Source organism: Papio anubis, chromosome 19 (assembly GCF_008728515.1).
Source record: "Papio anubis isolate 15944 chromosome 19, Panubis1.0, whole genome shotgun sequence".
NCBI classification, from domain to species: Eukaryota; Metazoa; Chordata; class Mammalia; order Primates; family Cercopithecidae; genus Papio; species Papio anubis.
The window spans coordinates 23,647,068-23,659,630 of record NC_044994.1 but is presented as its reverse complement, the minus strand read 5'-3'; the positions used below and the strand labels follow the sequence as shown (position 1 = coordinate 23,659,630).

At 39.0% G+C, this 12,563-nt stretch overlaps 1 protein-coding gene across 1 annotated transcript in view; it reads left to right on the top strand.

Moving 5' to 3' along the window:
• The window catches only part of B4GALT6 (beta-1,4-galactosyltransferase 6), a 64,300-nt gene that overhangs the window by 39,870 nt on the left and 11,867 nt on the right, over nucleotides 1-12,563 (top strand). The window contains exon 5 of the mRNA XM_003914272.5: nucleotides 5,820-5,936. Coding sequence (XP_003914321.1) covers nucleotides 5,820-5,936 — 117 coding nt within the window. The remainder of the gene's footprint in view (nucleotides 1-5,819; nucleotides 5,937-12,563) is intronic.

Genomic DNA, 12,563 nt, shown 5'->3' with positions numbered 1-12,563 from the left:
GACTACAACTGATTAAATCAAATGTTATTTCCTGAAGAATTGTGATATAATCTTGATCTGGAGACAGTTTCAGTTTTCTCTTTTAAAACATTCGTATACTTCTAGAATATTTGTATGTTCACCTCCCCCACACACAAAAAACCCCACTGGTAGGAAGGAAAATCATATGTTGTTAAACTCATGAAAAAGACCCTCTGACTTCATCTACCATGAACTCTTTGTGTTTGAAGATGTGTATTATTTGTATCTGTATTCCCAACACAGAGCACATTGTCTTGTGTGAGTTAAGCACTAAACACAGTTTTGTTGAATTAACTCTATAAGGCAAATAAAAGCCTTTTTGGCCTCGTTACAAATGATTCAATAAATGGTCAGCTTTCTTATTGCCTTGAACAAGTTGTGAAGCTGCTTAAATGGATTCCAGTACCAATTTTAGCAAAACATTTTATTTTATAATTACCTTACACTATTTCTCAGATCAGATTCATTTAACAAATGAATCTCTTCATATGTCTTGATTGATTTTCCTCACATTTGTATCTATATGAAATGCGGCCCAATTTATGTACATTCCACCTTTTAAAAATAGCCTGGGCACATAAATTATTTTTAACATTTGGATATTGAGAGTGTATATTGAGTGCTAATAGAAAAAGAAGCACACTCAGTCACCGAGGCTGTGGGATAGCACGGAGGTTGATATTCAGATAGTTGTTTGTACAGGATATGGCACACCCCTCAGGTGTGCTCTACTAGTAGCATACTAGTAGAACAGTTTGGGATAGGAAAAGTGAAGTCTTCTTGTCCCGTTTCCAGTGATCTATACCAGATGGATTTTAAATTTTTTTGTTTTCTTCTCATTTTCCAGGAGACCGGTGTATCACACGAGTAGTTCCTACTTAGAGATATTAGTAGACTATAAACTACATATGACTCAGTAGGTAACAGTATTGAGAAGAGTTCCTGGAAAGAAACTAATTCAGGGATCTAAGGTTCATACCTGTAATCCCAGCACTTTGGGAGGCTGAGGTGGGCAGATCACTTGAGGCCAGGAGTTTGGGACCAGCCTGGCCAACATGGCGAAACCTCATCCCTACTAAAAATACAATGGTGGCACATCCCAGCTACTCGGGAGGCTGAGGTGTGAGATTTGCTTGAACCTGGGATGTGGAGGCTGCAGTGAGCCAAGATTGCAGCACTGCACTCTAGCCTGGGTGAAAGAGCAAGACTGTCTCAAAATAAATTAACTTATTTTATTTAGGAACTATATGATAATGCTGCTTTTATTTCAACTTTTAGCAAACCCTTCTCAGAATATAGTCTGTAGTTCAGCATTACGCAACTAAAGGTATGAAAGGAATTTTGGAGATTATTCAGAAGTGAGCTATATTCACATAAATATTATATAACTATCATCTCACTAAATATTTAGTTACACAGTTTCTCCCCCTACCCGTCCCTACCTGCTTACTGATAATGTTCCATTCTCATATTGGAACAGTAGAGAGAGAGGGAAGTAAGAAATGACTAGATTTATGTTAAACATCTGTCATCAACTTGATTCTTAATATTTGAGGCCCCTTTTTTAAATGAGAAAAATACCAGTGCAGTTAGTTGATGGCAAATTAAATAGAACTGAGATCTTTCAAAACGAGTAATTTCAGCTGGCCAACCTGGTGAGACCCTCGTCTCTCCTAAAAACACAAAAAATTAGCTGGGCGTGGTGATGCAGGCCTGTAATCCCAGCTATTCGGGAGGCTGAGACAGGAGAATTGCTTGAATCCGTGAGGCAGAGGTTGCACTGAGCCGAGATCGTGCCACTGCACTCCAGCCTGGGCAACAGAGTGAGACTCCGTCTCAAAAAACAAACAAACAAAAAACCAGTAGTAATTTCAGCAATTCCTAGATATTCCTGAATGCTGCAGGTTTGAGTAGAAGATTTCTGCACAGGTTGGACAGCTTATGGGGCAAGCTTATATCTAAAGAACATGAGGATGTTTTGCAGGTCATTAAAAGTGAAGTGTTTACCTGTGACATTGACTTTCCATTCAGATGGAGGGCTTGATGAACAACTTTGGTCTGTCACTTCCAGGCTTAAAGAACCAGGCAGCTGCTTGATGCTCTTGTCTACTCAGAGGCCTGGAGTTTCATTTGTAGTCCAATGTACCTCAAAGATGGGTCTTGGCCTCCCTATTTCAGAACTACTTGAGGCATATGGTAAAAATGCTGATTTTTGGCCAGGTGTGGTAGTTCAAACCTGTAATCCCAGTGCTTTGGGAGACTGAGGCAGAAGGATCATTTGAGCCCAGGAGTTTGGTGCAGCTGTGATCACACCACTGTACTCCAGCCTGGGCTATGGAATGAAACCCCATCTCTAAAAGAAAAAAAAAATGCAGATTCTTGAACTCAGTCCTCAAACATACTGATTCTATTGGTGGGAAGGAACAAGAACTTGCATGTTTAACCAAGTGCCTCCAGTTTGAGAATTGCTCCTGTAGGTACTGAAAATTGGGAGGAATAGGAAGATGGAACTAAAAACACTGAAGGAGAATGAGGGTTTACCAGCTTCTGCTTACTCAGTGGCAGATAGCTAGATTTACCTTAAGGTTCCCAAGCCTAAAGCCATGTCATTTAGGGACACCATAGCTGGTGGTGTGCTGAAAATTTGAAAGTAGGACAGAAACTTGGTGGGAGAAATTGATGTGATACACATTTTTCTTGATGATCTCCTCATGGTGTATATAGGAGAAAATAAGGGAAAAAATGGTGCACATGTTCAGCAAGATTTGTGATTTTAAAGTAGGAGCAAACTGAATGGAATAATTTTGCTTGATCAAGAGGTGGTGAGGAGAGATTCAGGAGGATAAAGTGTTGTTTTATCAGAAGATAATGACCAGATGTTCTCAGTCTCCACTGGAGGTGTATCAACAAGAGAGTGGCTCAAACAGCAAATTAGGGCACATAGAAGAAAGAATGTCCCGAAACAGGCTATTAAGCCTTAAAATAAATGATCACAGAACAATGAGATATTTTCTAGACAAAAAATTGTAAACTATGCAGGGCCTTCTTCCACAAACACAAGAACTGATGTGCCAGATGAATTTTTAAGATATTGTTTAGCTTTACTTTAATAAAAGCTTTGCTTTAGATTTATCACATATTCACAATCTTTAATAACCCTCTCATTAAAATTTGGACGTCTGTTTGCTGTTAGCGCAGTGGGTTAGCTTATTTGAATTTGCCAAGACACTGGTGATTTCTTTCTTTCATTACCGTCTCAGTGTCCTTATAAGATTTAAAAAAAAAAAACCTCTTGATATTTAAATACTTCATTGAAGAGGTTATTGTATTGGGAGCTAGAACTTTACCTTTTATTTATCCTTATATGTTCAGCTCATCACTGAGTCTAATTGTCTTTAATTAATATGCACTGTCTTTAATTGGGCCTCTGTAGCCATTTAATAATTTCTTCCCTCAAATATCTATAATTGGCGTTAACTGCTTTTACAGCTCATTGACATTATGTCATAGGTGGCCAACTCGTGGCCAACTTCCAAATCAAGAAGGGCAGACTTGACTTATGAAGCTATGTGTTATCATATGGATATGCTTTAGATAAGGTCAGTAGTGGGATATGTACTCACCATCTAACCCCTTTTATTCCTTTTACTTTTCATAGCACTTTCCTATCCTAAAAGCAAACCCCTGAGCTGGGTTGGCAGTTGTTTTGATTTGGGAATTCCTTGAATATGCCAGCCATTGGCACTGAAGCCCAGCAGTAAGTCCTGCCTCAGTATATAGTTCCAGTACAGTTGGCAGCCATTGTGCGGGGGCAGGAAGGAGGTCTTGGGTGTGTTGGGCGGGTGTTGCTGGGGTAGCCTCGTGGTCCTCAGGCTCCTGAGCCAAGAGAGACCTTTAAATGGGAGTGGAACCCAAAGTTGGGCTGGCAAGGGCACCAGACCTCTTTAGTTCGTACCATTTGCCAGACAGATATGCCGTAATTAATATAATCATGAAAACGTCAGCCTCATAGCAGCCATTGTCTCTTTTTTTTTTTTTTTTTTGCTATCCCATCAGCATTAGGGGAAAATGAATGGTGGAGTTTGTAGTTTAGACATCTTCAATTTTGCTAAATCATTTTTTGTTCTCTTTATAAATGAAAATGTTTGAATAATTTAAAAATTTCTGCCATCTATGATCCTAGTAATGTAAAATACATGGTTAAGTATTATTTTCGTTTGATGATGTCTAATATCAGGTCCTGATTTTAAAAGGATTAGGTGCACAACTTAGGCATTCTCAATTATTTGCATTTATTCATTTATTAATAAACTTTATTTGGTATAGATAAAATTTTAGTAAATCATAGATTTAATGTTCTTTCACAATATTCTGTTACAACCAGTTTAGATTGTATATTTTAAAAATCCAGATTATAGAGTGACACAGAGGTATTTTGGTTAGATATACTTTCACTGTTGTCTTTTTTTGAAAATCTAATGATTTGGAATTTATGATCTGTGGAAAACTTGCTTTAATTTCAGTTTTATTAGAAAATTCACTATAATAATAAAGCTAGCTCAGCTAGGAAGTTGCTGAGAAAAGTAATTTAGAAAACACTTAGGTTTTTCAAAGGCAAAATCTAAATTGTAAGGAGATATAGATTGTATGACAAAGTTTGGATCCAAGAAATGGAGGATTTGAATTAGTGATGATTGATGATTATTCATTTATTCCTGTATTACATTAAAACATTTTATATAGATGGTGTTTTTAAGTGTTGGGTTTGAGAATTACATTAGGTTTTTTATTTCATATTAGAAGAAAGATTAACATACTAGAACTATTTTCATTTCTATGCATGTGTTTTTTCTTTTACTTTTTGGGTGAGAACAAATTTCTTTGATTGATAAAGGACAAATTTCTGTGCTGCTTACATCATCTTTTCTTGTTATGGATTGTTGCCAACTTCATTTTAAACTGAATATTATCCTACCACTGAAATACATTTTAAAAATGTATCAAAAACTTAATTCTACATTTTGATTAAATGAAAAAATTATATTATCAAACTTCATGTGTATTTTGGGGCAATATCATGTATGAGTGAGGTTTTCTTGTATGCTATGGCTGGAACCCCATGTTTGAAGATTTTGGTTTCTATTATATTTCTGAAAATATCTCCAGGACAGAGAAACCATGTGTAAGACAGTAGATATTCAAGTGAAATGTCTTTTAAATTCAATTCAAAATCCAGAAAGTTATTATTTAGGATCTACTCTAAAACCAAGAAGTTACTCTTATGATACATTCCCCTCCCTTACTTTTCATGCCCAGTTGATAGCCAAATCCTGCTAGCTTACCTCTTAGATGTGTTGAAAACCCATGTACTTCTCTTCTCCTTTATCCTCCTCTTAGTTTAAGCTACCGTGACCTCTTTTCTCAACAGTTGTATTAATTGCCTAACCAACTTTTTCGTCTTCTCCAATCTGCTCTCCATACTGCCACCAAAGTAGTCTTTGCAGTCACCACATCTGATTTATCACTCTTTCAAAATCCTTCCACAATTTCTCGTGGTGTTCACAGGTTAAAGACCACAATCCTTAGAAAAACCTTCAGAGCCTCTTCTACGTCTCAGCTTTATAAAGATGCATGCAGCAAGGACTTTTTCCGTGTTTGCTTAATGCTGTATCTCTGATGAGAAAATTTATAAGGGCGTGGCTTTAAAACCATGAGAAGTTTTCAAGGATTAATTTTTATACTGACCTCTAGGATGTGCTACTGTATTTATTTACATACATGGCTATTTTGTTTTAAAGGTGGCAGTTCTTATTCCCTTCCGTAATCGCCATGAACATCTTCCAATCTTTTTCTTACATTTGATTCCAATGCTCCAGAAGCAGCGGCTGGAATTTGCCTTTTATGTCATTGAACAGGTGAGAATACTTTTCACAGTGGTCACTAAGTATACTAGAGTCTAAACTCTTAGATATGGTTAGATTAAACATGTTAGTAGTTTAGGATTAATAAGGTAAGTCAAATTCTTTGTTTTATGCTTGGGTGAAATTACATTTTGGATTGGGCCTATATATTTCTTATAATAGTAATTTGGCCAAATGAGTTAATTAGCAATCATGTTTCACTTTAGTATGATAGCCTCGTTGTATTTTAATGACATTCTAAATATTGGATTGTCAATCTGTGGTTTTTAAAATAGCTATACAGCTGATACTTACCTTACAGGATTAAATGTGTCTTTGACGTGTAGTATTATTCCTTTTGATGTTTTCATTAGGCTTATGATCTTTATTTTTGAAAACCTCTGTAAAGTTTCATTTAATTGAGAAACTGCTTATTTTCTAATTTAGGCTACTTGGCAGCATTTAGACTCATGTACAGACATCTGGACTCATAACTGGTGCAACTCAAAGTTCTTTTCTGAATTACACCGAAGCACCCTACAGTTACCTCAGCTATATTTGCAGTGTTTGATTTGAAAAAACATTTCAGTTTATGACTCCTGAATTTAACTACAGAAAAGGAAGGAAAGTTTTTTTTTCTTTTTTTAACTCAATAGCAAAGCATAGGTTATTCTCGATGGAGGATTTCTTTGTACTGTGGGGTAGTTGCTGGCTATCCCTGAAAATCAATATTGGATTAACTTTGTTAGGTAATCAGAGACACCTAAATGAGAGCCAGTTATTAAACCTAAAAACAAAAAGTAGTATACATTAAACATTTTCTGTCCTGTTTTCAGTTTTTCATTTTCAAAATCATCTTTCTTGGTAGAGGAACCTTGACTGTTTCTGTTGTAGGATATAGACCCAGCTCTACAGTTGGTAAGTAAATATGCATCCAGTGAGCTGACAGATCAAAAAAAAAAAAAAAAAAAAGCGTACATTACATGGAAGACTAAACGATGTGATGCCCAAGATCCCTTCCAAATTTGAGATTCTATGATTCTTTAAAAGAGATAACCAGGTGGAGAATGGAATTTTAAAATATTGTCAAAAAAAGCTTATTCCTTTTGTTTCTGAACAGAGGCTATCAAAGCTGAATGCATCATAATTCTTTAACATAGTTAATTCAAATAGTTGAAATGACCCTGACTTACTTTTTGTAGTCTTTGTTTAAAGGCTATAAAGTGTATATATAAAGAAAGAATTTGGCCTGGTGTGGTGGCTTATGCCTATAATCCCAGCACTTCGGGAGGCCGAGGCAGGTGGATCACAAAGTCAGGAGTTCAAGAACAGCTTGGCCAAGATGGTGAAACCTCATCTCTACTAAAAATACAAAAATTAGCCAGGCATGATGATGGGCACCTGTAATCTCAGCTACTTGGGAGACTGAGGCAAGAAATTGCTTGAACCCAGGAGGTGGAGGTGGCAGTGAGCCAAGATTACACCACTGCACTTCAGCCTGGGCGGCAGAGCGAGACTCCGTCTCAAAAAATTAAAAAAAAAAAAAAGAAAGAATGTAATTTTCTACATTATTTCTAAACATGGACAGAGTGATGTTTTGGAAACCTAAAAAAGATCTGATAACACCTGAAGACCAGTTCTCCATGCCAGCTTATATCACTTTGGTATTGTCACCTCATATTTCACATTTAAGTGTATGTGATAGATGGTAATTTTCTGTTAATGTATATTGACCTTTCCAATTGCTTTACATCATTGCCAGCACTTGGTATGGTCAGTCTTTCTAATCTTAGCCATTTTAGTGGGTCTGTGGTAGTATCTTACTTCCCTGATTACTAATGTCAATCATCTTTTCATTCACTTATTTGCTACCCATAGGCCTTCTTCGGTGAAATTTCTGTTCAGCTCTTTTGCTCATTGTTCAATTGAGTTGTCTTTGTTTTACTGAGTTGTAAGAATTCTTTATATATTTTAAATACAAGTCTTTTGTAAGACATACGTTTTGCAAATATCTTGTAGTCTATGGCTTGCCTTTTTATTTTTTTGACTCTTGAAAAGCAAGTTTTAAATTTTGATGGAAGTCCAATTTATTGATTTTTGTTTTTATAGCTTGTGCTTTTTGTATTATATTTGAGAAATTGTTCTCTATGATTTTCTCATTCTTCCAGAAGCTTAATAGTTTTAAGCTTACACTTAGGCTAATCATGAGTTAATCTTTAGATATGATATGAGCTAAGAGTGAAGTTTCATGTAGTTGTTTCATCACCACTTGTTGAAAAGACTGTTTTTACCATTGAATTGCTTTAGCACCTTTGTTGAAAATCACTTAACATATACACGTCATATGTATGCAGGTCTGTTTCTGGTCTCTGCGTTCCATTGACTCTGCTTGTCAGTGTCTACTAAAAAGTCCGCTAGGCTTTATTTCCTTAGTTTTCAATAGATAAGTAACAGTATAAATGATAGACAAAGTTACCTGGCTTGTATTATTAGATACTTTTATCTTTTCTTTTGGTAGAAAATACTCAAAAAAATTTTTGTTTTTAAGATGGAGTCTCCCTCTGTCGCCCAGGCTGGAGTGCAATAGCGCAGTCTTGGCTCACTGCAACCTCTGCCTCCCAGGTTCAAGTGATTCTCCTGCCTTAGCCTCCCGAGTAGCTGGGATTACAGGCACTCACCATCATGTCCGGCTAATTTTTGGAAAATACTCAAATTTTTTATTCCTAAGATGGTTATAGTGTCTCCAGTTCCTTTATTCTAAATCTGCCTTTTTTTTTTTTTTAGTTTCTCACTCTTAGCTTTTTACCTCTGCTTTTTCTCCATGGAAATGCTTGGTATTTAATATAACATACCATACTTCTGTGTGTATAAATCATCCTTTAAGTTTTGTGCCTTATGTACTTTTTAATGTAATAGTCTATACTCTGAAATGTGACTTTTTTTACCTAACAAGTGAAAATTTTTATCTGCTTTCATGGTAGCTGTGGTTGTAGATTTGTACATCAGTTTTACTGATCTAGGAAAGTGCTGGTTTCCTTTGTGTAAAATTCAATTCCGCATAATGTATTGAGAGGTGAGAGAGCTGTCTCTGTGGTTTGTTTGCTTGTTTGTTTGTTTTAAGACGGAGTCTCGCTCTGTTGCCAGGCTGAAGTGCAGTGGCGCGATCTTGGCTCACTGCGACCTCTACCTCCTGGGTTCAAGTGATTCTCATGCCTCAGCCTCCCAAGTAACTGGGACTATAGGCATGTGCCACCACACCCAGCTAATTTTTGTGTTTTTAGTAGAGAGAGGGTTTCTCCATGTTGCCAGGATGGTCTCGATCTCCTGACCTCATGATCCACCTGCCTCAGCCTCCCAAAGTGCTGGGACTACAAGCATGAGTCACTGTGGCCTGTCTCTGTTTTTAAAGGCATATTATTCTGAGAGTTGACTGGTTATTTGGTGTATGTGATGAAGCAGTCTTTGCAAGGCAACTAAGGTCTGCGTTTTTATTTTCAAACCTTTTAAGTCTGAGTCTCAGGCTTGATCAGTATTAATTCAGGACCGTGTATTTGATGGAGTGAGGTTTTGAGCTAGAAACATCTTCACCATATTTGAAATAGAAAAGTAATTTTTCTGCTAGACAGGTACACGGGGAGTGCTAAGCAACTGAAGAGCAGCTCAGGAATTCTAGTTAAATATGGAGGATGGACATGGGTTCACTACTTCTTTCCAAACTCCTAAAATGAGAGTGAAAGAAAAAAAACTTTTGAAAAGTTATTAAACCTCAAGGACAGAAAGTCGTGGGTGAGAGATTTTCACACGTTTCTGTTAAGTCAGGAAGCAGATGGAGTGCTGATGCCTAGCAGAACAGAGGATGTGCAAACCCACGTGCTTGTAGAGGGTGATGTGACAAGACTAGAGTCAATTTGCTGGACACACCTCTGTCTCAGTGCTGTCACTGAAGGTAGGCTGAAGCACTGTGCTAAAGTAAGGAGATTGTTTAAAAGTTTGACTACAAAACAGCCACATTCCCAGTTGCTCATCTTTACTTGTACTGCCAGGTGATTACTCTGTTGTATCTTGTAACAACTTTTTCCAGTTGATCCTGTGGAAAAAGTGTAGCAGGAAGCTCCTGAGAGTGCTGACGCAGCTGTGTGGTAGGGCCTGAAACCAGGGGAATTGAGTAAGTCTGCATGCTGATCTTAGGGACCCCAGGCCTTCCCTGTCTGGCCTTTTGAAGCCAACAGCCCGGTGTGAATCCCCCCACCCCTCAAGCTGTGGCAGGACGTAGTGGTGTCTTCGCTAGAGAAATAAATTATCTCCGGGAAAAAGAGTCCAAATCTGATATTTGAAAGTCTCTAAAGGAAAAGGCCAGCCTGTCACTTTATCAGCTCCCTGCAGCCCAGTTTCATTCATTCAACAAAAGGAATATGGCAGTGAACAAACCAGACAAGGTCCCTTCTTTTGCTGGCCCAGAAGGATGGGCAGTAGTAAATCATTGTGCAGTATCTCCATGGCACTCAGGGCAGAGGGTGGTAAGGGCGGGTAGAGGTGCTCTTTTTTGCAGAGCATTTGGGGAAGACCTCTCTGGGGAGGTGAGATCAGAGCATCCTGGAATGATGTAGAGGAGAACGCCATGCTCATGTAGAGGCTGTGCACTCTGGAGAAGGCAGGAGAATACTTGGTGTGTTTGAGCAAAGTGGTTGGTGTCGCCAGAGCATCAGCTGAGGAACATTCTGGGGAAGAAATCAGAGAAGCAAATAAGAAAGTGCAGGGTGAGGGCTTGGATTATCCTGTGTCAGGTAGATTAAGTCATTCCTTTATGTAAAACCTTCAGAAGACACTGGATAAAGTGATGTTTTAGAAACCTAAAGAAAGTCTGGTAACACTTGAAGACCAGTTCTCCATGCCAGCTTGTACCACTGTTGGTATTGTTACCTCATATTTCACATTGAGATGTATGTGATAGGTGGTAGTTTTGTATTAATGTATACTGACCTAATGTAAGTCTCTCCTCCACTTAAAACCCTCCACTGCCTTCTGGAATGTCTTAAGTAGAGGAGCAACTTAATCTAAGTTTACAAAATGACTCTGGCTACTGTGTTAAGAGTAATAGCTGTCGAGGGACATGGCTAACGCAAGGAGAGCATCAGACAGCTTTAGCAGTTGTCCGGGTAGGAGATGGTTACCATTTGGGCAGCTGTGGTTGTGGAGAAGGTGGTGAGCAGTGGTTGGGTTTCGGCCACCTTGGGTTTTAAAGTGGTATGAGTTGCTGATGAATTGGGTATGTAGCCTGAGTGATGGAGAAAAGTCAAACATGATGCCACGGTTTTTTGTCCTGAATAAAGAAAGGCATTGCTGCTTCCTGAGCCGTGCCTACTTTTGTTTGTTGTTTCAGTTTGGTTCAGGGATGTGTGTGTGTGTCTGTGCTTATATGGGTCAAGAGTGGTTTGCAATAATACTTGCATATGTATTCCTCTTGATACGGGAGGTGGGCAGGGAAGTGCTTGGTAGAGAAGGGTGGGTCCCTGGTGAAGGCTTCACTGCTGGGCCTGTCCCGTGGACCTAGGTGAGGACAAGCATTTCTGTTTTCATGCCCAATTGTTGCATTTCCCAAGACCACCCTGGCCTATCATGCCCCCATCCTATAAAAGCCCCCGAGATCCTGGCAGGAAGAGACACAAGCAGGTGGATGTTGAGAGGAACACACCAGCGGAAGAGCATACCACACCGGCAGACGCCGGCAGGCCATCGACTGGTGGAACACCACCAAGTTTGACCAGGGCTGTTGGAGGAGAGCCCGGCCTCTGAGCAGCCCAACTCCAGGGGAAAACCACCTTCCCGCTCCATCTCCCTCTGGCTCCCCATTCATCTGCTGAGAGCTACTTCCACTCAATAAAACCTTGCACTCGTTCTCCAAGCGCCCACGTGATCTGATTCTTCCAGTACACCAAGGCAAGAAATGGGATACAGGAAGCCCTCTGTCCTTGTGATAAGGCAGAGACTGTAACTGAGCTGATAAACACAAGCCACCTATGGACGGCTAAACTGAAAGAACATACTGTATGTAACACAGGCCCACCGAGGCTTCAGCTGTAAACATTCACCCCCAGACACTGCCGTGGGCTCAGAGCCCCACAACCTGCCCGTCTGCCTGTTTCCCCTAGAGGTTTGAGTAGTAGGGCACTGAAGAAGCGAGCCACACCCGCATCGTATACCCTGTGAGGGGCATAAGGGAACTTTTCCCATTTCACCCTCACCTGTTGAGTGCCTTATTCTCCAACATGATTGGGCAAGTCAAGGATCCCCAGATATCTGAAGAAATCCTCCACAGGAGGAGACAAATGCAAGCCAAAAAGGAAGTGTAGAAAATACAGATAATGGAGGAAGCAGAGGAAATCTTGAAAAAGGACAAAATCTCACCATCAGGATCTATAATGAGGGAAGGAAAGATAATCTATGGAACAGAAATAGTATATCATGAAGAATAATCAGAGAATAAGAAAGTTATTGAAAAAATGAAAATAACTAAAACAAAACTTTCAATAGAATGGCTGGAAGATGAAATAACTCCCCCAAATAGAACCAAAGCTAAGAAAATAAAAGAATCTGTCTAAGAGTACCAGTATGTCATGGAAGTAACCACCCTCTAAGGTGGCC